The 25,402-nt window shown below is 46.7% G+C and overlaps 1 protein-coding gene across 3 annotated transcripts in view; it reads right to left on the bottom strand.

Moving 5' to 3' along the window:
- The window catches only part of AKAP13 (A-kinase anchoring protein 13), a 759,080-nt gene that overhangs the window by 582,406 nt on the left and 151,272 nt on the right, over nt 1–25,402 (bottom strand). For 2 of the 3 annotated variants that reach the window (XM_078683158.1, XM_078683159.1), the window contains exons 4-5: nt 24,729–25,099; nt 3,507–3,560 (exon numbers count right to left, since the gene is read on the bottom strand). In XM_078683158.1, coding sequence (XP_078539284.1) covers nt 3,507–3,560; nt 24,729–25,099 — 425 coding nt within the window. The remainder of the gene's footprint in view (nt 1–3,506; nt 3,561–24,728; nt 25,100–25,402) is intronic. The other variant, XM_078683160.1, reaches the window with a different exon arrangement.

The following is a 25,402-nucleotide window of genomic DNA, read 5'->3' as shown; positions in this document are numbered from 1 at the left end:
GCAAATATTGTATTAGTTGTTCCATTTCATCTCAGTGCGCGCACTTGTATCGCAATACCAGTGCCTGAGTGTTGCAGATGCACCAGAAATTGGCTGCCGGAGAAGCTACTCTTTTCCCAGAAGCGTCAATGAGTTTTGATTCCTTATCAGGAGGTGGAGCCTCTCCTGTTGTCTGGGAGTTGGCTCTTTTTCTTGCATTGGGCACAACTAGGGAGTCTAGTGGCAATTATCCCCTTATATGTACGTTGTCCGATGGTGCTGGCTTGCACTTTTTGTTCACTCTAGGGGTAAGAATACGAGCTCTGACTGAGTCATTAAAAATGTCACCTACATGCTTGACCATCCCTTTAAGCATGGGTAGTGTATGTGATGACTTCTGTGTGGTACTGAGGGTTTCAAAGAGGAAATCCTCTTCTAATGACTCCTTATGTAGTTACACCCCATGGTAGTTGTCAGCCCTTCCTAGTAACTCAATGTAGCCTACACTATCGTCTGGTGGAGAGGGTTTGGTATGGTACAGGTCGGGATCATAGCCTGGGGCACATTGGTGTTATAATCGTCCCATTGATCTTGTAATGGCTGATCATCATCCTCATCATCCTGGCTGTCAGGTGTATGTGGTGGAGAATGTTCAGGCAAAATTGGTTGAAGCTGAGGGGAAGGTGGTGATTGAGGTGGAGGTAGAGGAGGAGGGGAAGGGTTAGTTCCGACAGATCTCTTCTGATGTGATATTCTTCTCCTGCATCAGCCCTTCTCTTTAAAGTCACTTTAGTGGTGATATGGCCAGTCTGTGGATGGATATACAAAATCTTTTGTTTGGATCAAGTTTTTCGGTTGGGGCCTCGAAACTGGGCTTTGCAGTTGTTTTCTGCACTTCCGTCTGTTTCGGCGCAAAAATATTCGGTGCCGATGTCAAAACCGCTGATGCTTTTGAATCCGACGATTTTTCGGGCCGAATGGTGGGGGTCAGTGCCAGACTTGTGCTTCGACCCCGAAGTTCTGCGCTCCGAACTCGGTTTGGAGGGAGTCTTTTCGGAGCCGGAAGTCTTTTTGGAAGGTTTCAGTGCCGAACCAGAGGGCGGGCGTCAGAAGCATGATCTCGGTGCCGACCGGGGGCCGAGGGCGCAGGTTGGACCGGAGCCTTCGTTTAACTTGGAATTGTCTTTTGGGATGAGGGGGGAGCTGTACTCACGGTAGGTTGACCCTGTGGGTTATCTTCCTCTTGGCCAGAGTCGAGTTCTGAGATAGCGATCGGCTCATGCTTCTCATGGCCTCGCCGGTCTATTCGCCGAAATGTTGACCAAAGATGTCCGGAATGGAGCTTGTGTGCTGGCTCTGCATGTCGCAACGTCGAGCCTGACAATCGTGGAGTGTCTTCTTGGAGTGGAAAGCCTGGCACGCGTCGCAGTCTTGTTCTCTGTTTTCGGGGGACAACCACAGATTACACACTTTGTGTGAGTCGGTGCGCAGGTATTTCGCATGACAGAGGGCAGAATTTGGGCATGGACTCAATCGTTAGATTGGTTTTTTCCGACATCGGGTTCGGACTCCATTCCATCGACTGCAGGTCGACCAGATGTGGGTAGGCCTTCCCGATCTAAAGATTATTTTAAGTAATTACGATGAACGATAGAAAGGGAGACGTGATCGAAAACAATACTGTTGAGGGTTAGTATCTTGTGCGCCAAGGGGAACCGAAAGAACGGTGTCGAACCGGAGCACAATGATAAACGTCCGAACCCGATGTCGGAAAAAAACAATCTAACGATTGAGTCGATGCCCATGCGCACTATCACCGAAAGGAGGAGTCACCTACCTCGTGACTGGAAATACTTTTTCAAAGAAAAACAAAATGCTAACATCTGGACCCAACACTAGATAGCGATCTATGATCAGCATATAAACTACAGCTCATGTGCCTCGAACATATGTATTTTAAAAAGTATATAATCTATGATTATATATGTTTACTGTGTATTTAGTGACAGTTTCACATATTTAAAAAAGGTGTGTGCCTTGTGAAGACTTTTACAAATAACATAATGTGAAAAGGCTATCTTAACTATTTGAGCAGCACTACTGCTTTTCAAGAAACAGTGGATTACGTCTTTTTTTGTTTTAACGTGTCATTTGAGTAGCCTTTGGTCCTCACTACGAGCGACCCATCAGATATGAGACTGGAAACTGCCCATCTGAATTATGAGATCATTCTTATTTGTTTATTTTCACACACAGATTTTGCCAATCTCAGTGTGAAAATCCAGGGAAACTGGAAAATTATTGGGGTTGGTGGATTTGGGGGATTGGGCCCAGATTTATCTGGTAATTCTTCATTTCTAAGGTGACTGTGAGGGTGCCACTTATTACAACCAGGATATTCCCCATTCCTAGAACACCTGGCCATATGTCATGTCATTTCTACTACTACAGGCGTTTTTATGAATAGACATCCATATCTTTTTCTGGCTCAGATGTAAAGTGTATATGGATGGGCCAGGTGAAAAGATTTAGCATAGTTTTTACAGAACTAATAACATTCATGAATAAATCCACTGAGATTTCAAATAATCAGAACCAGAGACCTCCTTATAGATGACTCTGAGCACAGAAAATAAGCTATCTTGTTTGCCCAAGTGGAGCCAAAGGTCTGGCATCGGGTGACTGAAAAGCATAAACTTGGAATCTTTAACGTTAACATTTATAACTAAACAGTTCAAACAGGAGCATTGTCAATGATGTTTATCACAGGTCTTTCTTTTGAACAATCATCTCGGCCACGTAAAGAAATGCCCATTCCCAGAAAAACAGTTTTAAGTGAAGGAAATTCATATAGAGACCACCCAATGGAGCGAAGCCACACAACTGCTACCAAATATATAGGCAGTTGAATACTGAAAGGAAATTGTGTTTGGAATACAAGCATCAATGAAACTAACAAGAGTACTCCTTTTATCAGTTCTAAGATGTTTTTGACTAAAGTAGCTGTATAAAAATTAAACAGAGCTCGCTGGTGTGAGCAACTCAAATGAGCTAGACAAAGGTAAAGGAATGAAGGAGCGACGTAAATCCAGTCATAGTGCATAATGGGATTCAGAAATTGTCAGTCCAAAATGCACAAGGGGACCCATGAATGAAGAGGTCCTGAGCACCTCAATTTTTTTAGTTTGCCAGTCGAAATACAAATGGCTCCTGGTCACGCAAGAGGGACAGGTTGGTAGAAATCCAGATAAATCCTCATGCTATGAATAGCCAGCCTTGAGAGTGCCAAACGCCTCAAAAGGAATCAGGAATATACATTGCCATTGATTACATGACATATATAGGTTGAGTTACAAACTGCAACAAATAAGGATTTGTAACAGAAATTAAAGCACTTGATGACAGATGTTACTGTGTTTAAAAGTATACCACGGTTTAATCAAATCACAACTTAGCGACTATGAAACAGGAGATGTTAGTGTACTGTGAAATGCAAAATGGTTAGTCTGTTAGTGTGAAAAAAGTACCTTCTCCTATGAATTGGAGACTTCCTTATAACATCCCCGAGAATTCGCATTGAACTGAAAATGAATCATGAACAGTGGTCAGAGACTCAAAGAAGCAAATGAAACATTCACTGAAAAAATGACAGCTGAAGGACTTTAGGAGGAGAAGCTCGAGAAATGAATGAACATTAAATATTCTGACCCAGTTAAGGTATCAGTAATACATTTTAAGATAGCAACAGGCATTTTAATAGCATTTTCTGTGCTATCCATAAAAGATAAACATTCACATTAAACAATTAAAGACAATGTACCCCAAGAGAATGTATGAAAATGGCAGAATAAACAGTTAACATAAGCTCATCACAAAAGCAAGACATTATTTTGCCTGCCAATTTTATTCTAAGGCACTGTTTTTGGCGATTTACAAACAATATTGTCTTTCACCCTAGACCAGAAAATGAACAATGGTTTTTGAACGTGAAGCTCCGGTAATCAGACTCCTTGCCCTACAGCAGCCGACAACGCGCGATCTGCACTACGCGCTACAGCATCGACCGCCCACCCGACAAGATCTGTGCGCTACAGTGACAACTGCCCCCGATGCCTGGTCTGCTCTTTGCGCTACAGCGACGACCACCCGCGACACTCTCCCTGCTCCTTGCAGCCTCCCCAATGCGAACAGAACTTTTTGCGATGTACTGTCAAAGGTTTACTCCTTAAGCGCTAAAATCCTGGTTTGTGTATCTGGCCAACACACCTCATTGGGGTTGGTCTGAACTTGGGACTTTCAATCTGTCTCACATAACTAGAAAACCACAAGTGGCGCTTTGTGCTTTCAGGCGATATACCTACCTTAAATCTTTGAAACTGCATATCTCCGGTTCTACTAATTGGATTTTTGCCGTTTTGGTGTGGAATTGTTCGTGTGCTGTGTTTTCGCTTTGTTAAGTGCTGCATAAATACCTTACACATTGCCTCTGTTAAGCCGGGCAGGTTTTATGCCACGCTACCAGAGAACTAAGCACAGGTTAACTTAGTGACTCTATCTGGTTCACCCTGACCAGGATTGTGGCTGGTGCTTTAGTAGGGTTTCAGCCCCCTCATTCAACAACCCAATTTCTCACACTATTTAACTATCTAAAGTGCACTGTTACTGCAATTTCACCGAACGGTTTAAATCTTAGGAAACATTACCATGTAAAACCTCTAGCATGGTTGTAACTAAAAAAGTGCTTGTTTATGCATGAGCATTTTCTTGCACAACATCCACCTTTCAAATAACATTTTAGATTACTTTTGGAATAGTACTTGAATGACTTACAGTAATACATTTTCAAAATCAACTTTGGAAAACATCTGGTAGCTAGTAGTAATTCAGATTTGCTGTTTGTGTGGACACTACACATTGATAAATAATCTTGTAGATGCATCAGAAACAGTGCTCACGGCGACAAATTACACTTGTGCCCTGCATGAACACAGACCAACAGATTTTTTTCAAGTGCTCATCATATCTATTCCAAATGGAATCAGATGGCCATAACAAAGCCAGTGACAAAGAGCAAGAGTTGATCTACAGACCAACGAATGCCAGGTTTACTTTTTCCACCCATCTCTTTTTCATTACTAATTTAGAAAATAAGCAACCACGGGACTTTGGGTGTACGGGGTTAGAGCTGGACAGAAAAGGAATCTAGGAAATCTTTTCATAATGTAACCTAGGCAAACTGTGCTAAAACTTAAATCACGAAAACAGTTGCAAAATGCTTGTACATCAGCTCATAGTAAAGAAGTTATATCCAAGTGAAGCTGACTGTTTTTACTTTGTTGTAGTCAGCATGAATTGTTGCAAAATGTATTTTAGAACTAAGTGACACAGAACACACTCTAATGGAAAATGGAAACCAGGACTCCTGTTCTCTCAAGTGCATTTCTACTGTATGACGCAGACAATCATCACTTGTTCATACTCACTGAATGGAGTTCTTCAGTAATCACTCTTCCAAGGAAGGAAAAGTGCTAAGGTGGTGTCAAATTCATCCTTGCTCCTGAAAGAATAACAAGCATTTGCAATGCAATAGGTCTAGCATTTTTGAGAGTCAGAGCTATTGGTGTTGTAAATGTAAGTCTTTTACCTATGTGTTTTGGTTTGGAGTATTATGGTCGATGAATAGAGTTGCAGCTGCAGCATTGCCTGGAGGACTTAAAATGAGAAATTACCACTGGGACCATAGACACAGCTACAGGACTGCCTAGAGGACCTAAAATGAGGAATTACCGATGAGACCAGAGAATCAAGTAGCAGCACTGCCTAGAAGACTTAGAATGAGGAATTACCACTAGGACTAGAGGAGCAGCTGCAGCACTATCTAGAGGACTATAAATGAGGAATTACCACTATGATCAAAGCAACAGGTGCAGCACTGCCTAGAGGCCTTAGAAAGGGGGAGATAATAACGGGACCAGAGAAGCAGCAACCAGCAGTGCCTAGAGGACTTCAAATGAGGAATTACCACTGGGACCAGAGACACAGATGCAGCCCTGTCTGGAGGACTTTGAATCAGGAATTACCTAGGATATCAGAGAAGCAGCTACCAGCACTGTCTAGAAGACTTAACATGAGGAACTACAGACGGAACTAGAGGAGCACCTGGCAGCAATACACAGAAGAACAAGACTGAGAATTACCTCTGTGAACAGAGACATAGCTGCAGCACTGTAGGCGCCAATTGCATCAGTTGATTTCATCACTGCCCCCCTTTATTGAGCAGTGCTAGTGACACGGGAACGTCTAGCATGTTAAAGTGCTAACTCTTTCCCATCTGCTACAAGAGCAATGTTGTAAAGCATACTTTACATTTATCTCTGGGTTTTTAGGGGCTTTGTTGGAACAGCGATTTTATTCGGAAGCAATCTGCCCCAGACACAGCAGGCACAAAGAGTCGCCATCTTGGAATGGGATAAGAACTAGCAGGAGCAATCGTTCGGACATCCTTAAAACTGGTACTGAAGACACCCACAGAGTAGGATGTCCCATATTGTATTGTGTATTTGGAAATATATGACTGTTTATCAAAATACAAGAGAAATGTGACAGTTATGCTATTATGGAATAGAATAGGTTTCACCAAGAGACAGACAATTTCGGCTAAATAGGAGTGGTAGGTGGAGGATTTAGTCAGAGGGTTCCCAGTGCTGTAAATTGGAAACATTTATGCCGGAATCTCACGAAACAAATTGCAGTAGTTTAGGGGTTTAGGATCACGAGGAGCAGCATTGATGGATAGAGTCAGTAACAGAAAGACCATTAATTTTTTACAAACAGACCCCATATGAAGATAGTTCAATCGATCAAGGTACCTACGGGAAGATTCTGTGATGTGTGTCCTGTACGTGTCAGAATATAAATTGCATAATAACTGCCAGTTGACTTCCCATTTTTACACAGCGCTTCAAACCAGTCATAGGTCTCTTAAGCGCATCCGTAGGCACAGAGGTTATTACCTAAAGAATTGGTACTCATTAACCGACCTCAGAAGGATGAAGGCTGAGTAAACCTAGACTGGTGCTCCAACTGCCGGCCAAGATACAAGCTGCTCTGTGTTCTCCTTGTGCACATGAGCCATCCCGACAATCATAAAGAAAACTCACTTTGCGTGGACTAGTCAGACTATGGGTCAGTACGCTTAGGGAATCTTTAAGTGTGCTTCCCAAACTATTCCACAATGCTTTTAAGCTAACACATGGCAGCACCCAACCTCAGTCCCTCCCACCCAGAGGCCTCACGCGCACCGACAGCATTGGCCTCTGAGACACCGTGGAGGCAGCGCAGCGACCTCAGACCCAATGCTGCAGCCCCTGCCAGGAAAAATAATCAAGGCTGCAAAGGAGGCAGGCAGCACAAAGCAGCAGGATGGGACACGTCCTAAGCTACACGGCTTCCACCACAAAACTGATCGTTAGCCATTTCTAACTTCGCCCACTAAAGCAAGGGGGAGCCCCTAGCACTCTGCCCCCACTTCTCTTTCTTGTTCTGCCAGTATGCCAACGTGGTGGGGGCAGAGGCACCCATCTCCAGAAGGAGACACTGCCAGGAGGTATGAGCAATGGGCCCCCAGGGGCTCTGCACTCACTGGAAACACCGACTCCCGACGCGGCATACACACTGATCTGTCAGACCGCCCATTGGGAATGATTGATGCGTTTTCCTGTGGTGCCAAGTACAGGGCGTTTGTGGGCCAGTGCAGAGCCCCATGGTACTCAGTGGGTGACATTATGGTGCCCGATGTTGGTCCGTTATGTGCCATATGTAAAACCCAGCAGTACTTAGCCTGTGTTCCGGAGGTGTCGGGTATACGGTCGCTTTATAGCCAGTGGGTGGCCTTGTGGTGAACGCTGCAGGGCCCGGAGGTGACAGGTAATACCCAGTGGGCGACCTTGAGGTGCCCGCTGTTGGTCCCTTATGTGCCTTCTGTAAGACCCCGCGTACCCGGTGCTTGTCCCTGCGGTGTCAGGTACCCGTAGACGGCCGTGTGGTACTGGGGATTGGACCCATATGTGCCAGTTGTAAGACCCTGTGTTACGCGGTGGTGCCTTCGTGGTATCCGCGGTTAGAGCCTTCGGCTGGTGACCATTCGGTAAAGTGGTGTCCTCAGGGAAGGCAGCCGGCCCGCCCTTATGTAATGGCAGTTGCGGCGTTATGTCCAAGCGATGCAAGGATGTGCAGCTAGGATTGTGTAAACAGAGGGATGTCTCTCCCTGCCTCCTCCCGCCGAGCTTACGTCACTACCGCGAAACTCTCTGTGTGGGGTGCCCCTGAGGTGTCTATTGTCCCTAGGCACCCCTGTACCGTCAATGTCCATGGGTAAACTATGAACCTACTTACTTGGTGTACTATGCCCCCTCTCACCTGTGTGCATCAGCCTCGGAGACACTGCGGAGGCAGAGCAGAGATCACAGACCCAACGTGGCAGCCACCATCTGGAAAAATAATCAAAGCTGAGAAGAAGACTGGCAGCATGATGGGACTAAGTTACACAGAACTTCCCGGTAGGTATTTCAAGGGAAGCCTCATTGTTAGCTGTGGCACTTGGTTATTTGGGCTTTAATCCTAACCTTCAAATCATATTGTGTATTCCTGGGTAAATACTTTTATATACATGGGCCACCTACTTTCGTTTTCCTCTTGTAGAGCAACGAGGGCGGAAAGTGGCGGGCTGGAGAGAGGCCGGGGAAGGAGTGGAGCTAATGAGGCCGGAAGTATAAAAAAAAACACTGTTGGAGCAAAACATGCGTCGTGCCTTACAGCTGCCAACATGTGTGCCGATGCTCGCTCCCGAGACAATACTCCATGGGAGTGAACTTTTAAAAAAAAAAAAGGTGGGACAAACACCCACCATTAGCCATTTACAGGCTGTAATTTATACACAACACACATAAAAGCCAATACAAAAGCAAGGGAGGAGTCAGACCCCACAAGTACATACACCAGATCGCCACAGTGCAAGCGCTGCAAACTCGACCTAAAAAAGTGAGTTCCTTTGTCAGAATTGGGATACTATTGCTAGGTATTGACAGGTGGTCTAAATTTTAGTTCTGATGTGCCCAGACTGAAACTATCAGTCCACTGAACAATCTATTAATAAACATCTTCCTTAATTTGGTGATTGATGAAAAGGAAACTACTAAAAATTAATTTCAGTAGTCCAAGGAGTGCATGTGCAGCGAGCTGTATCAGTGTACAATCCAAGCTCAAAGAGGTTGATATTCAGAAAAACCCCTATGTTTTGACTACTGCTGCACACCGTCAGGATTGGCTCCCATTCATCTGCCTCCCACAAGACACACAGCAATTAATGATAAATTGAAACCCTAGCTCCACCCACATAATGCCGCCGTCAGTAAGCTGAGGAAGTCATAGAAAGTAAGTGATCCAATGCTTTAAGGGCAGAATGTTGGTAGTGCCTTAATAAACCTGTCCATCTCATCTTCAAGCAGTGGAAAGGACACACATAGAGCCAGAATGATAGCCTTTAGTGTTCTGATATTCTTTTTTTTTTTTTTTTTAACTAATATCACTTCTGATCCTTTTTAATAATAAACTGTGGGTCTTCAAAGAACACTGCAGCTCTACAATCAAACTCTGACAAGGTTATTATAAATGAGATATGTGATTATGCTGCCTAAAATGGGACACTTCAAACGTTCACCTTTATGGAACTCGAAATCAGACCTAAGGGAATCGTTTTAAATGACAGCTCACTGAACTGACGATCATGCTTTGAATTCTAGTGGGTGAAATGCTGAATTTGTATTACCTCATACAAAGAGTTGCTACAGAGACCTACAGAGAATCCCATTGCAGTCAGTCTCAGAATTGAAATTAAGGATAGGAAAAGGAATGTTGGGCGCAAGGACAAAAAAAAGTTGCGAGACTGAGAACGATGCAGAAAGTGTCATCTTGGGCAAACGGTATGTAGGTCGAAGTAATAGTAAAACTCTGGTACAGATGCATTACTGACTTTCTAAGATCTAAAGGAAGGTCTTGGAGCAAAAATACGTATCCATGAATTGCCCAAAAGGAATAATGTAAGCCAACTAGATAGTTCTTAAAAGAGCACACTCGGGTTGGATCTCGAAGAAGTCAGGAGTTTACCAGGAGCCAAAGCCTCACGTGGTTCAACAGGCCCTGCCGGTGTCAGCCACTAAAACAAGCATTTGCAATGCAATAGGTCTCGCATTCCCACGAGTTTGATCTATTGGCATAGTAAATGACAATGCCTTTTAATTATGTTTTGCGTTTTAAAACATCAATAAAAGGGATTGTCATGTACAATGCTAGTAGCTTAAACTCTCGCAAATGCGAGACCTAGTGCATTGCAATAAAGGGCATTCTCGACTGCTTGTTATATTGTAAATATCAGAGGAAGAGACCAGCCTGCGTTGTCTACCAAGTAGTGATAAATAGTGCAGTGAGGAAGATGTGTAAGTGTTTTAAATGACAAAGACACAAAGTGTAATGTGAGAGTTACATATGATCCGAGCTATAAACACTAACAAAGCCCTCCAACACCTTTTGCTCTGTGATTACAATGTCGGGGCTGAGGAGGAAGAGCGGGGGGGTGGCTATTTCCTGCCCTCTCCGTGATTTGAGTGTGCAATGTGGCATTGCGTAATGTCATTGCTATCTTTGGCCTAATAAAAAACACTCTAGCTGTAGTAGGGCCCTGCCTTCACCTCCTGGTGCAGGGCAGACTGTGCTTTATGGCAGGCATGGAGGGAGGGATGGTCTAAGCTGCAGCTCCGGACTCGTACAGTGCCTCTGCTATTACTAGTGAGCAAGAGGCGCTGAGGTGGTGGTACTGCTATATGTGGTATTGGTGGTGGCGGTATTGGTGATGGTATTGATGGCGGCGATATTGGTGGTGGTAGTGTTGATTTTGGTGGTGGTATTGGTGGTGGCGGTATTAGTGGTGATGATGGTATTGGTGGTGGTGGCATTGGTGGGGATGGTATTGGTGGTGGTGGAGGTATTGGTGGTGGTGGTGCTGCTGCGGCTATTGTGGTGGTATTAATGATGGTGGTGTTTGGGGGTGGTACTGGTGGTGGTAGTAGTGGTGGTAGTATTGGTGGTGGCTGTATTGGTAGGGGTGATATCGGTGGTGGTGGTATTGTAGATAGTGGTGGTATTGATGTTGGAGGTGGTGGTATTGGTGGAGGCAGTGGTATTATTGGTGGCAGTGGAATTGGTGGTGGTGGTATTGATGGTGGTAGTGATGGTGGTATTGATGGTGTTGGTGGTATTGATGCTATGGTGGTAGTGGTATTGGTGGTGTTAATTAAACAGGCTTTTGAAAACAACCAGTCGGGTGGCTTTAGTGTAGATGACAAGTAACACAGATGGGCTGGAATTCACATGACTTAATTCACTATTCATTTCTAAATCCATTTTACTTGGGGGCTTGAAACATATACGAGATAATGTCAGGTTAAAGTGATTGAAAGCAAGCGCCCTGTTACGGGGCGGCCCAGCTGTTTAAAAAAAAAATAAAAGCTGTTTCAGCTGAAGCAGCACATGTCCGGCCTGCAGTAAGAGAAACTCAATAAAGTAAGTAGTGCTTACAGAATAAATAACAGGTCCTATGTAACAACTGAAGTAAAAGAGCCAGTCGCCATGGGAGAGTACAAATGAAGACAAGACCTTGAGGGACTAACAAGCCTATTAACGAATCCGATGGCAGTATTTACGAAAGACAATGACACAAGCCAATGAAAAATGAGGGAGGAGAGTGGGGTGGCTTCTCTCCCATACTCTACTACAGCAGTCTCGCAGAGCGAAGAGCGCATGCGCACTGCCGCTAGGTTCGACCTAAAAATGACTTTAACAAAGTCCCAATCCCTTTACTCAGGCTATATCGGCCATTTAACAGACCAAATGTGATACAAAATACAGCCCACAGAAAAACAAACTGTAAATCTAAACAAAACAAGCATTGGAAATGCAATAGGTCTCGCAGCATTAGAGTTAGTGCTTTTAGAATTGTTTATGGGTTTTTGTGTAAATCTTTAGCATTTTTGTTTCCTGTAGCCAATGCTAAAGAATTTAAAAAAAAAGCCATAAACATTTCTAAAAGCTCTAACTCAAATGCTCCGAGACCTATTGCACTGTGTGAGGGTGAGGGGTTGAGGGTGAGTGAGGGTGAGTGAGGGTGAGGGTGGGTGAGGGTGAGTGAGGGTGAGTGAGGGGTTGAGGGTGAGTGAGGGTGAGGGGTTGAGGGTGAGTGAGAGCGAGGGTGAGTGAGGGTGAGTGAGGGTGAGTGAGAGTGAGGGTGAGGGTGAGGGTGAGTGAGGGTGAGTGAGGGTGAGGGTGAGGGTGGGTGAGGGTGAGTGAGGGTGAGGGTGAGTGAGGGTGAGGGTGAGTGAGGGTGAGGGTGAGTGAGGGTGGGTGAGGGTGAGTGAGGGTGAGGGTGAGTGAGGGTGAGGGGTTGATGTTGAGGGGTTGAGGGTGAGAGGGTGAGTGAGGGGTTGAGGGTGAGTGAGGGTGAGGGTGAGTTAGGGTGAGGGGTTGAGGGTGAGTGAGGGTGAGGGGTTGAGGGTGAGTGAGGATGAGTGAGAGTGAGGGTGAGTGAGGGGTTGAGGGCTCTCACAATGTCATTCAGATATAGGAGGATAGTAACAAGGCTCATCCCAGCAGATCTCCCACCACCTCTCTCTTTAACCAGGCCTGCTTAGGACCAAACATGCTTAAAACAAAATATTAGGTTGGACAATCCAGTGCAGTAACCAGCTGTGTATGGACTAGGATTATAATAAGTACCTTATAGAGGGACCTGCAAGTTTACAGAAAAACATAAACTGTGTGTCTGTCTCACCACCACTTCTTCATGAACCACACTATTAGGCACAAAGTCTAGTGACACAAGGACCGCACTTCGGTGGTCCTCAAGCACGACATGGAAACACTTACTACACAGGATCAAAAAAGAAAGACAACACAATCCCCAACACACACCCTGCATAACGCGGCTGGCTGCCAATGCAGACAGGCAATTAAGTGCCCCACATAGGAGTAGTAAGCGCTATATAAATGCTGAAATACAATACAGCCACCTAAGTGGGTAATAATCTCTTATTTACAGAACATAGAAACGGACGTTAAATAAAAATAGCTTCTATTAGCATGTCATTCACCAGAAGAACCGCTGAACTTTATCAAACCTCTAAAAAAATACGTCCCTTAATCTTACTCCCAAACCTGCTCCTCCAGGTGAGGAAAGGTGCCGCCCACAATCCCCAAAGCACAATGCCACGCAGGAGTGTCTTGCGTAACAACAAAAACACATTCTAAACTTAAATGCCGACTTATTTAGTGAAAGGAAGCGTCCCCGCAAGCAAATGCAGTCTTAAGGTGCAGAAGTTCCCAAATAAACCGGTATCCGTGGAGTGCATGGGGACCGAGGACACCGGGGCTGCAGCCCGCAAAGCGTGCCTTACATAAGCCCCCGCCCTCTTTCATAACATCTGCGTTCTGTGCAAAACGTCAGGGGAGTTCGCTAACTACCCTGCGCAGTAAAGGAAAACTCCACCATGGAGGCGCTTTAGCCAGTACTGTGCCCTGGTATATGTCTCTTACCTCACATACAGCGGGTCCCGCGGTCCCTGGTGCGCCTCTTCGAGTTGGACAGGAAGTGGCAACTGCAACACATGAGCTTCTCTTCGTTGGTTTCTGGACTGGCCCTTCCCAGCCCATTAGTGTCCCTGGAATGCTAACCGGAAGTGAGCTAATCAATCGTTTGCACGCGAAGGTCGTTCGGTCTGGAACTCACACCTTTTAAAAAGGCGTCCAAAAGACCTGTCTGTGCAATGTTAAAATAGGTGCTTTATTATTGTTATCAGTGGGGTCTGCAATAGTTCTCATAGTAAGCGCTTCTCGCCTCGTCAGGGGTAGTAAGCGCTATATAAATGCAATTACAATACAATAGTGCTATGTTTTGGTAGCGCGTCAAGCGTGCTTGTTACATATTAACTTTTCAACTTCCAAGATTTGGTGTGATTACTTCAGTCTTTGACCCAGCTTGTGCATACGGTTGGCGCTTTTATTGATTTTCAAAGGACATTAATTATTCTTCGGGTGCGGAGAAAAAGCTTCTAGAGATTCAAGAAATAATTCTTTATTTAACCATGAGCTTGGCCTGAGTACAAAGCGTTAAGATAAACCCTTTTAAACTGGCACAGCCTGTTGATCGAAGGCGTTAACTAAATACACATGCGCTACAGCTAGCGGCAGGCAGGCAGGGGAGGAGGGGGGAGGAGAGTAGGGGAGGCACGGCCTAGCGGCCGTGCAATCAAGTAGTGAGGGGGCGGAGCTGGGGGAGGCTGTGGAAGAGAGTAGGCAAGGCGACACGGCGGGAGGGGGCGGAGCGGGTAAACAAAGACAGACATGCACGCGCCCGTGACTTTTAAGGTCAATGCGCATGCGCATAAGCTTAATGCGCATGCGCATTGACCTTAAAAGTCACGGGCACTGCAAGGAATCGCCACGATTCCTTGCAGTGTGGATAAAGAGTGGATAACTCGCAATACTCTTGCCTTGCTCGATGCGCATGCGCATCGACAGGCGAGACCTAAAAACGAAGCCGGAGGGAAGAGAGGGGAGGGGGGAGGAGAAATGCGACACGGTGGGAAGGGGAGGGGGCGGAGCGGGTCAAATCAACAAACAAGCCGAAGGGAAGAGAGGGGAGGGGGGAGGAGAAATGCGATACTAGATTGCATTAACCAGTTTCGCTGTCGGTGCCCCTCAGCTGAGATTTCAGGGAGAGTGTGTACCCACTGAAAGAACCTCCAGTAACCTCTTTCTTGTTCGTTCTCTGAGGTTCACGGCACAGGAGGACGTTAGTTACGAAGAAGCTGTGGCATGCAGTTACTGTGATTGGAACCTCTGTGCGGAGGAGCATGCGTGGGCTGCTAAAGGGGGCTGGTGGTGTGAAGGTGGCTTAATAGTCTGAAGCAGTAAGGTTAGGAACACGGATGTAAAGGGTACAGCTACAGGAACGTGAAAGCCAGCAGCATGCTTGCCTGAGCCAGAGAAACACTCACAAAGGGAGGAGAGCAAGCATCTGTATACATTAAAGTAAGGCACCCATGAATTGGGTGCCGCTCTAAGCCAGGGAAACGCTCATTCAAATAAACAAGCGAAAGGATCGGAGACACGGCGGGTAAAATAAACAAAAAAAAAAACGAAGCCGGAGGGAAGAGAGGGGCGGGGGGAGGAGAAATGCGACACGGTGGGAAGGGGAGGGGGCGGAGCGGGTCAAATCAACAAACAAGCCGAAGGGAAGAGAGGGGAGGGGGGAGGAGAAATGCGACACGGTAAACAAAGACGGACATGCACGCGCCCGTGACTTTTAAGGTCAATGCGCATGCGCATAAGCTTAATGCGCATGCGCATTGACCTTAAAAGTCACGGGCACTGCAAGGAATCGCCACGATTCCTTGCAGTGTGGATAAAGAGTGGATAACTCGCAATACTCTCGCCTTGCTCGATGCGCATGCGCATCGACAGGCGAGACCTAAAAAGGTTTGGAAGATCTCAGTAATGTCTTTTTCTTTCCAAGACGGCATGCACGGCATAAAGACTGGTGACAGTAATAGAGATATGTTTTTTCATGTCACATTTAAGCATTTATTGTATTCCGAACTACGTTTGTGCATTTACATTGAGAACAGCAAAACCGTGATTAACCAACTGCAAAGAAATCCAGGATGAGCTTTTCACTAAGTCTGACACAAATTAAATCTCTAGTGACGATGCAATGCCAAAGTAAGAATTAAGGCTCAAGTTCTAGAGCTAACACGTTTATAGAAAAGGAGGAGCAGAGAGGAGTTTCACACAGTAGTGTACATTTGCTAGGGTATGCCTTAAGAAGCCAGTCCATTCATTTGTTTTGAAACTGCTGTAGCACAGATTTCCAGTTCTGCCAGAGGATGCAAAAGGGTTCCCGTGTTAAAAAAAGAATTGAGCATACAATTAATGGACGAACCTAGTTTGGACTGTAGTGATTTTCTGACTTTAGGATGTTGAGATATAAGAGTAAAAATGGATAAAAATATTACTTCACAATAATGGAACAGCTTGTGCAATTACCAAAATCAGCTACGTATTAACTGTTACAAATCCACCACATAAATATGAACTTGAATTTACCTAGTGAACTAAGAACCTTATGTCAAGCTCTATACAAAACAAAGACATCTATGCAGTATACCAGCAAACACAAGTGTACATGATGAATTAACTAAAATAACATTGTACGAAATGGCCCAAAAAAATCAGGGCTTTAAGAATTAGGCAACTTTGCTGGATCATTTGACACTGCACTATAAAAAACTACAAAATGTTGCTAATAGAAAAAAACATGTTCCTAGTTTAACCCCGTGGCTGCGGCCGGAATTCTGCACCTGTGCGGCACATTCCGAACGCGGGCGTGGTCATGACGGCTCCCGGCCGTCATCAGCACACGCCCACCGTAACTGAAGACGACCGGGAGCCGTCATCAGCACGAAGGGGTTAACAAGGATCACAAGTAAAAAAAAAAATGTAAAAAAAGAAATTCGAGTGAACTAGTCATCTAATTTTGCATGTGTCACTGTTTAAAAAAAAAACTACCCCTACGTACTATAGAGATAGTGTGTTTAATATCCCTCTTTGCAGTACGCAGTGCAAATGTGATAATGTGGAATTACAGGAGATGGTATGAAATCAATTAGCACACGCAACTACTTGTGAGTAAATCACAAGCTTTTATTTTTAAGCGCACTCTCTGAAGAAGAGTGTAACAGATGCATTTCCCACCTGAATTGTAGATCAGCAATTCTAATACTGGAACTGGGGACCGCTGAGGGTTGGTGAGATCTACTGAAGGGGTCCGTGACTGCTTAGGAAATTAAATAACCGATTCATAAAGTGTATAGTGTTGGAATGGGTGAATACGATGTTAATGATATGTGCAGGCCTGACAAAGAATACTAATAAATGCAATCTGAATGTATGCCATGACCTGTGCCTACATGACCATGCCAGTACCCATAGATGCAATGTCAATGTATGTCAAACTGTACTCGCACAGCAGGGCACCACCAGCAATGATATGTTTGTCATAATCCATGCACAAATGACAATACTGTTGCTAGTAAGAAAAATGTTGATTTACGTTATGACCTACGTAAACATAACCATATCAGTACCATTAAGAACAATACCAATGTATGATATGACAACTGTATGTACAATGTTAGGGATGTTGATAAAAATAGTACCAGTGACCGCCATATCATTTTCAGGAGTTCTAATGAACTCACATCATTGCTGTCGGATTCACCCAGGGTGATCTTCTCATCAACCCTAATTCAGAGATACGTGGTTAGACCCACATCCATGCCTATCGAATACCAGATCATAGGTGGTGCCTCTCTTAACCTAAAGACAAATGCATATCCAGGGAAAAAAACATGATCAATAGTTGCACCACAAATAGGCCAAAGGAAATTGGCCCCTATAAAACACGTTTGGCCAAAGGCTTGTGTTTCCCAAAAATACCACAAAGTTAGATATCACGTAGAGATAGAAAAACACTCAGCCAATCAGGACACAACATGACCACCTTGGCGCTCCTCATGCTGGACAAATACACACTGGCCCACATTAGCTCTCCCCGAGGTCGAGAGTCATCTGTGTCCTTATCAGATTCAAGCACATGTTGATTTACGACTGAGATGCTTTTTTTAAATGTAGCAATGGACTCATTGTCCCTAATGAATTGTATATAACAACAGCCAAAAACGTTGTACACCCAGAGACTTTGAGCAGACTCACTCCGTCAAGGTTCTCCCGGCTGCAGCGTTTAAGTAAATCAACTTGTTCCTGTTTTGCCAAACACCTCTTTTCTTTTCATTTATTTATGGTAAACTCATACCCTTGCAACCTTATTAATAAAGAAGCAAGATATAAAACTTAAGATTTTAAAACGTTCTGTAATGCAAACGAATTTCAATTGGAGACTAAAAATTAAATCAGTATCTTCAGATGGATCCGTGGGAAGCAGCCTAAGTACATCAAACAGAATCCAGTATGGACAATGGGTAGCCTTGATTGAATCAAGAAACGCTTCAACCTTTCAACTGAAATTACAATTTTGCTATTTGTATATTTGTGAATTAAACAAAATATTTCATGATTTGTGCTTTTCTTTTTTATTAATACTTGTTTCCGTATTTTTGTGTATTGTTTTGCAATTCAAATATTTGAAATTGGTTAGGCCAGGTCCACAGATCCAACAATGGCTCTACTGGGGGGCCCAAATTCCTACAATGATTCAGTGGGTGTCCAGGATTTGAGCAACGATTAAGTAGGGGTCCACAAAAGTCAACAGGCTAAGAACCAGTGCTGTGTACCACTAAAGCTCACATTTTAGGTGCTAGGAATTAGTATCAAAACAGCACTTGTAGTTTGTCAAATACATTCAGAATAAAGTAAAGCATGATTTGTAAACAGTATGTAGCATAAATCTTTTCCCCCATCGCAACAGAAACTGACTTTGTGCTGTGTCATTCATGGACATCAATGGATAGTCTAATTTCTTTACGTTGTATTCTTGAAAGCTTGCATTAGGCTCAAAGGGCACCCATTTAAAGAGTGGGTATGCCACCCATGCCTAGTTCCATGTCCGTATTTTCTTTAGCGTACTAACACATCGTAATAGTTAAGGAACTGGCAAGTCTTTTGTCCTTTGAAAAATTCTGGAAATCTTCATGCTCGAAATGGAGCTGATTGAATTACAGAGGGCAGAACCTTGAAAGTGGATTTATCACGGACGCCAACCTCTATACCACTCACTCACCAGAAACTTCTTCATATTTGTTTTTGTCTCAGGGAGGAGAAACACGTCATTACATTTGAAGGCTATTTGTTTCTGATTAATACTGTGGTGGTTCTCTTTCAGCCTCCTTCATCATAGGACATGCTGAAGATCATGAAGGAATTCAGGGGCCTGCATCTAGGGGTCTCTGACCTGTGCCCCTCGCGCTTACAGAGTTTTAATGGAAGAGGTGCAGGAAACGGAAAAGGGCCACAAGGATGCTTCTCAAGAGCACCAAAATTTAAAAGGAAGAGAACAATTAATTTGACTATGGTAAAATGAATCAAAAATACTGATCAGATTTAAATGGGACCAGGAAAGGTTGGGTATTGATGGGCATAAACACACAAAAGGTGATGGGAGGAATTCTGGCAAAAAGTCAATATTGCCAATCGCTCGCGGTAGCGTTGAAACCCGTAGTTCTTATACCTACCACCCAACAACATTAGTATGTTTGATGTACATCCCCAAGTGCCACGGGTATATGCACTGACGCACAAGTTACTTACCTTCGGTAACGATATATCTATAAGAAACTGTAGTTCGTATTAGATTCCTTACCTTAGAATACCCCCAGGCGTCAGACTGGATCCGGAAACTTTTGCGTAGCAGTACCCTTGCGCGTCAGTAGGCGTCGTCTGCGGCTCCGTGTCCGTCGGCGGCAGCGCCGGGATGACGTCGCCGGAGTACTTAGACGCCACCCTCGCGCGCTGACGTCAGTTCTTATACACAGCTTTTCCGCCCCAAAAAATGCAGAGCCATGATAAAAACCAACACTGGTGCCATAAAAACTAGGGCCCTGAAAGGGGATGACCTTAACCCTAGATATCGGTTCGCAGAACGGGCAGGCTGGGTGGGGCGGTAAGGAATCTAATACTAACTACTGTTTCTTACAGATATATCGTTACCGAAGGTAAGTAACTTGTGCATCTGAAAGAAACAGCTTAGTATTAGATTCCTTATCCTTAGAATAGATACCCCAGCAATACCAAACCCGGTGGTGGGTCTGCGAACCAATGATCACACCAGAAAGTCCTGGAGAACGGAACGGCCGAAAAAGCCATCTCTCCGGACTTGGCTGTCCAGGCAGTAGTGTCTTGCGAACGTGTGCAGCGAGGCCCACGTAGCTGCCTGACAGATGTCCTGCAAGGGGACTTCCAGGCCCATGGCAGTAGTACCCGCCGTGGCCCATGTGGAATGGGCACGAAGCCCCACAGGAGGCTCCTTTCGAGCCAAAGAGTAACAAGCCTTGATGCACAAGACGACCCATCGAGAAATGGTTCGCTTGTGCACCGCCCATCCCTTCTTAGCGCCCACGTAACCAACAAAGAGTTGGTCATCCACCCGGAACTGACGTGTGCGATCCAGATAATATGAGAGCGCACATTTTGGCTCCAGACGGTGGAGCCTCTCTTCCTCATTCGAGGGATGCGGAGGAGGAAAGAAGGTGGGCAAAGTGATCGACTGCCCAATGTGGAAGGCTGTGACTACCTTGGGCAGGAAAGAGGGTCGCCTACGCAACACAACTTTGTCCGGATGGACTGAAAGGAAAGGAGGCTTAGAGGAAAGGGCCTGGAGCTCGCTCTCTCTCCTGGCAGAGGTGATGGCAACCAGGAAAGCGGTCTTCAGAGTAAGCAGGCGAAGAGGACCGTTATGCAGTGGCTCAAAGTGAGCGCACATCAGAAAAGTAAGAACAAGGTTCAAGTCCCACTGAGGCATCACGAAAGGAGCTGGAGGAAACATATGGGTGATGCCCTTCAAAAACCTATTTACAATGGGGGACTTGAACAAAGAGGGCTGATCAGGTAGCCTTAAGAAGGCGGAAATGGCCGAGAGGTAGCCCTTCAGAGTGCCCCGAGCAGAGCCCTGCTGGGCAAGAGAAAGAAGAAAGAGGAGAACCTCTGAAAGAGGGGCAGAAAGGGGATCCACAGCCTTTGCTGTGCACCAAGCCACAAACTTATTCCACCTGCAGGCGTATACCGATTTTGTGGAGGGATGCCTGGCTGCCAGAATGACATTACAGACTTCAGGAGGCAAGTCAAATGGCCTCTACTGCCGCCGCTCAATCTCCACGCATGTAAGTGGAGACTGGAGAGGTTCGGGTGGAGGACCGTCCCCCGCTGCTGCGACAGAAGGTCCTCCTGAAGAGGCAGACGAATCGGGGGATCGACAGACAGGCTGAGTAGCTCGGGATAACAGAACCTCCGTGCCCAGTCCGGAGCCACCAGGATGACTTGGGCCCGGTCGCGCCTGATCTTCTTCAGCACTCTGGGAAGAAGTGGTATAGGCGGAAAGGCGTACAATAGACCGCAACTCCACTCGCGACGAAAAGCGTCTCCGAGCGAGTGCCGTCTTGGAAATTCCAACGCGCAGAACTGATGACATTGCGCGTTCTCTCTGTGGCGATTAGATCTAACCAAGGCTCTCCCCAGTGCTGAAAGAGGCCTTGCGCGACGTCCGAGTTCAAACGCCATTCGTGATCCATCATGCACCTACGGCTGAATTTGTCCGCCCTGGCGTTCAGGGAACCTGCCAGCTGTTGAACCACCAGGGTCACGCCCTGATGTTCCAGCCACTGCCAGAGGTGCAGAGCTTCCTGGCTTAGGGTCCACGACCCCACCCCGCCCTGTTTGTTGCAGTACCACATGGCGGTGGTGTTGTCCGTGAACACCTGCACTACACTCCCCCCGGAAAGAGAGGAGGAATGCCTTCAGTGCAAGTAGGATCGCCCGTAGCTCCAGAATGTTGATATGGAGCTGGGACTCAGCCTGAGACCAGAGGCCTCTGATCTCCGCCTCTCCCATGTGGCCTCCCCAACCCTGGAGGGACGCGTCAGTCACAACTACGTGCTCCGGTTGGGGTAGGGAGAGGGATCTGCCGCTGACCCAATCGAGGTCCGTGAGCCACCACTGCAACTGTCTTGCAGTGCCCTCCGAGATCAAGACCTGGTCGGACAAGTTGCCCTGATGCTGGGCCCACTGAAACTTCAGGTCCCACTGCAGAGCCCGCATCCGCCACCTGGCGTGATGCACCAGAAAGATGCAGGAGGCCATCAGCCCCAGAAGCCGCAGTGTCAACCTGACCGAGACTCAGGATAAAGGCTGAAAGATCGGAATTAGAGCCTGAATATCCCGAACCCGCTGTTCGGGAGGATAAACCCGAAACTGCGCCGAGTCTAGAACCGCTCCGATGAAGAGGAGCTTCTGAGACGGGCACAGGTGTGATTGATGGAGAACCCCAGCAGGTGCAGGAGGTCGGCCGTAGTCTGGAGGTGGCTGACGACTGTCTCGGGCGAGCCCGCCTTCAACAACCAGTCGTCGAGGTAGGGGTAGACTGAAACCCCTAACCTGCGCAGATGAGCTGCGACCACCGCCATCACTTTCGTGAACACCCGTGGGGCGCTGGTAAGGCCGAAGGGGAGCACGGTAAACTGAAAGTGCTCGTGGCCTACCGTGAACCGTAGGTAGCGCCGGTGGGCCGGCAGGATGGGGATGTGGAAATAAGCGTCCTACAGTCCAACGCTACCATCCAGTCTCCTGGGTCCAGGGCAGCTAAGACCTAAGCCAGTGTCAGCATCTTGAATCTCTCCTTCCGGAGGAAGCCGTTGACGTTCCGCCGGTCCAAGATAGGGCGTAGGCCCCCTTTGCCCTTCTTGGGAACCAGAAAGTAGTGGGAGTAACAACCACACGCTACTTCTGGCCACTGCGCTGGATGTTCCTGCGGCCCGTGGCTGGCAGGACGTGTGGGGGCGCCCCTTCCTTGGCCACGAAAGGGGCGAAAGGCGGCAGATTGCTGGCGCGGGCCGACAGGCCCAAGGACTTGGCCGCAGCCCTGGAGCCCTTAAAGCGCTCAAGCGCACTGTCTACCTTGTCGCAAAAGAGGCGACGGCCATCAAACGGCATGTCCATAAGGGTGTTTTGGACATCAGTCGAAAAGTTGGCAGACCTCAGCCAGGCATGGCGACGAATAGCCACCGTCGTTGCCATCACTCTACCTAGCGAGTCCATGGTATCCAGTCCACATCTGATGGAGTACCGTGCCGCATCTCGACCCTCCGCAACGGCTTGGGCGAGTTTAGTCCGGGCCTCCTCCGGACATTGTGTCAGCACGACTGGGGACGGCGTCGAACGTGGTCGGCGCTGGGGGCGACACCCTAGCAGCAGGCGAGGTCGTAAGGTCGACCGGCAACGACCCGGATCCGGTAGAGTCCTGCGGCGTCGGGACCGAAGTTGCCGACGGCGCCGGGGCCGAAGCACCCGGCCCGCTTGGGCTCCCAGTCAGGGCCGCGGGGCCCGAAGGCGCAGCGGAACTCGACGGAGGAGTGAGCGACCTCATGGCCGAGAGAAAGGCGTCAATCTCCTCCGGCGTCGCGTTCTGCCCAGGGACCGGTGGGTATGGAGCAGGCCGCGAAGCATGCGGCTCCGACGGAGCCGCGTGGGCGGTGTCACCGAACCGCCGGCCGCGTCGCGCGAGCGTCGGTGGGAGTCGGAAGAGCGATGTCGCCTCTTTGACTTCTTGTGCCTCTTACCTGAGGACTTGGAGCTCGAGGAGTGGTGTCGATCCTCCGAGCCGTGATGAATCCGACCCCGCGACCGGTCCCTCGACCTCCTACCGGACCGGGACCTCGAACGGCGCGGGTGCAGACTGCCGGAGCTCGAGGCGCTTGCGGGACCGCTTTCGCCTAGCCTTCGACATCAAGGCCCGGCAGTCGGGGCACGACTTGTCATCGTGGTCGGTCCCCAGGCAATGAAGACACCGGCGATGGGGGTCGGTAACCGACATCAGTCGGTTGCAGTCGACGCAGGGTTTAAACCCAGGCATCCCTACCGGCACCGTCGGAGTCGTTCCACTTTGAAAAAGAAGATCAAAAAGATCAAAAAGTTTAGTCAGAAAATGACTAAAGGTTACCAATGTTCCCGGATCGGCGCTTGCTGGCGCGGAAAAAATAGGAACTGACGTCAGTGCGCGAGTGCGGCGTCTAAGTACTCCGGCGACATCATCCTGGCGCCAACGACGCCGACGATGGATGCGGAGCCGCAGACGACGCCTACCGACGCGCAATGGTACTGCTATGCAAAAGTTTCCGGATCCAGGCTGACGCCTGGTTGTATTCTAAGGTAAGGAATCTAATACTAACCTGTTTCTTTCAGATATGGCTTCCATGCTCACTGTGCCACTGGAATCAACCCACACCTGACTGACTAGCCCAGATAAGGGAGAAAACCGTTATGGGTTGAGAATGTTCTGGTTCAGGGAGGACATGGCCTGGCAATTCGGGCTGGACTGTCACTACTAGAGCAGGGTAAACACTGATTTGCATATGGCTGTGTCCACACTGAGGTGGCACAATGGTCAAAAGAACAATGGGCTGGAATGCTACCCTGAGAGATTGCCAGTGGTCAGACTTATTACTAGCCTTCATCCCATCACTTTTAGTGTGTTGGGTGGGACACACCCAAGGTACAAGAAAATGAACTATGATGCTGTTCTTTAACTGAAATCATTATGAGACAGCTATTGAAAATGGAGGACCTTGTGCTATGCATTGCAGACCTATCCGGTCTGATGCAACAGCTGCGATGCAAAATGCTGTCATAAATTTCCTACATGTGCTGACTTCGGTTAATATATGTGGACCAGAATTAACTAGGTCAATGAAATTATTTCTGGAATTAAACTATCTTACAGACCCAAAACATATTTCAGCGACATTTCTAATCCCACAAGATAAAATATATTGCAATTAGTTTAAGAATACACCTTTTCATTTGACTACAAGTGTCACATTTGGAAAGTCAAGTAATGGTGTTAACTGAATGATACTTACCTTCTCTGATTGATTTCTGTGTCAGCTCCTGTGTTTTTCCCTGGTCCCCAGCTGTGACGTCGGAAGGGGGAAAGTGAACGTAGAGAATTTCTTGAAAGCGATACTTGCACAGGCACCTCAGTGATACTGTCCATCTCTTCTCCTTCCATTTCTGCTGGTTCAGCATCTTCATTGTCCTGCTCCTCAGCAGCTGTGGCTGTTGTGCTACTAGCACTGCTGTCCAGACTGTGTCTGTTTGTCTGCTTTTTCGCGCTAAGTTTACGTGGAAGAGAAATGTCACTTCCACGAGATGAGGTTCTTTCCAGAGATGTTGCGTCTTCCGCAGAAGAGCTGGAGCTTGTGCTATCACATGGCGAATGCTCCTCGTCAGGCTGTAATGGATTAGTGAAACGTAAATATGAAAGTTTGAAAAAGCAAATGAAACGTCATTTTTTGAGAAAGAAATTCAACAAGTTCAATGTGGCTTTCTCAGCAACATCAGAAATTCTAGTGGTCAAAACATAGTAGTGCTTTGTAAATATATATGAGACAGAAACAATTTAAAATCTCATAAAATAAAAATGCCCAAGAATTGAGCCGATCATATTGTAAATCATGCACAATCATTTTAATAAACGTGTTAGCAAGTTCCATTGCAGGATTATTTTAAAGGTGTCCTACATCTAGAAATATAT

This window comes from Lissotriton helveticus, chromosome 3_1 (assembly GCF_964261635.1).
Source record: "Lissotriton helveticus chromosome 3_1, aLisHel1.1, whole genome shotgun sequence".
Lineage (NCBI taxonomy): Eukaryota > Metazoa > Chordata > Amphibia > Caudata > Salamandridae > Lissotriton > Lissotriton helveticus.
This window is presented reverse-complemented; position numbering and strand designations above follow the sequence as displayed.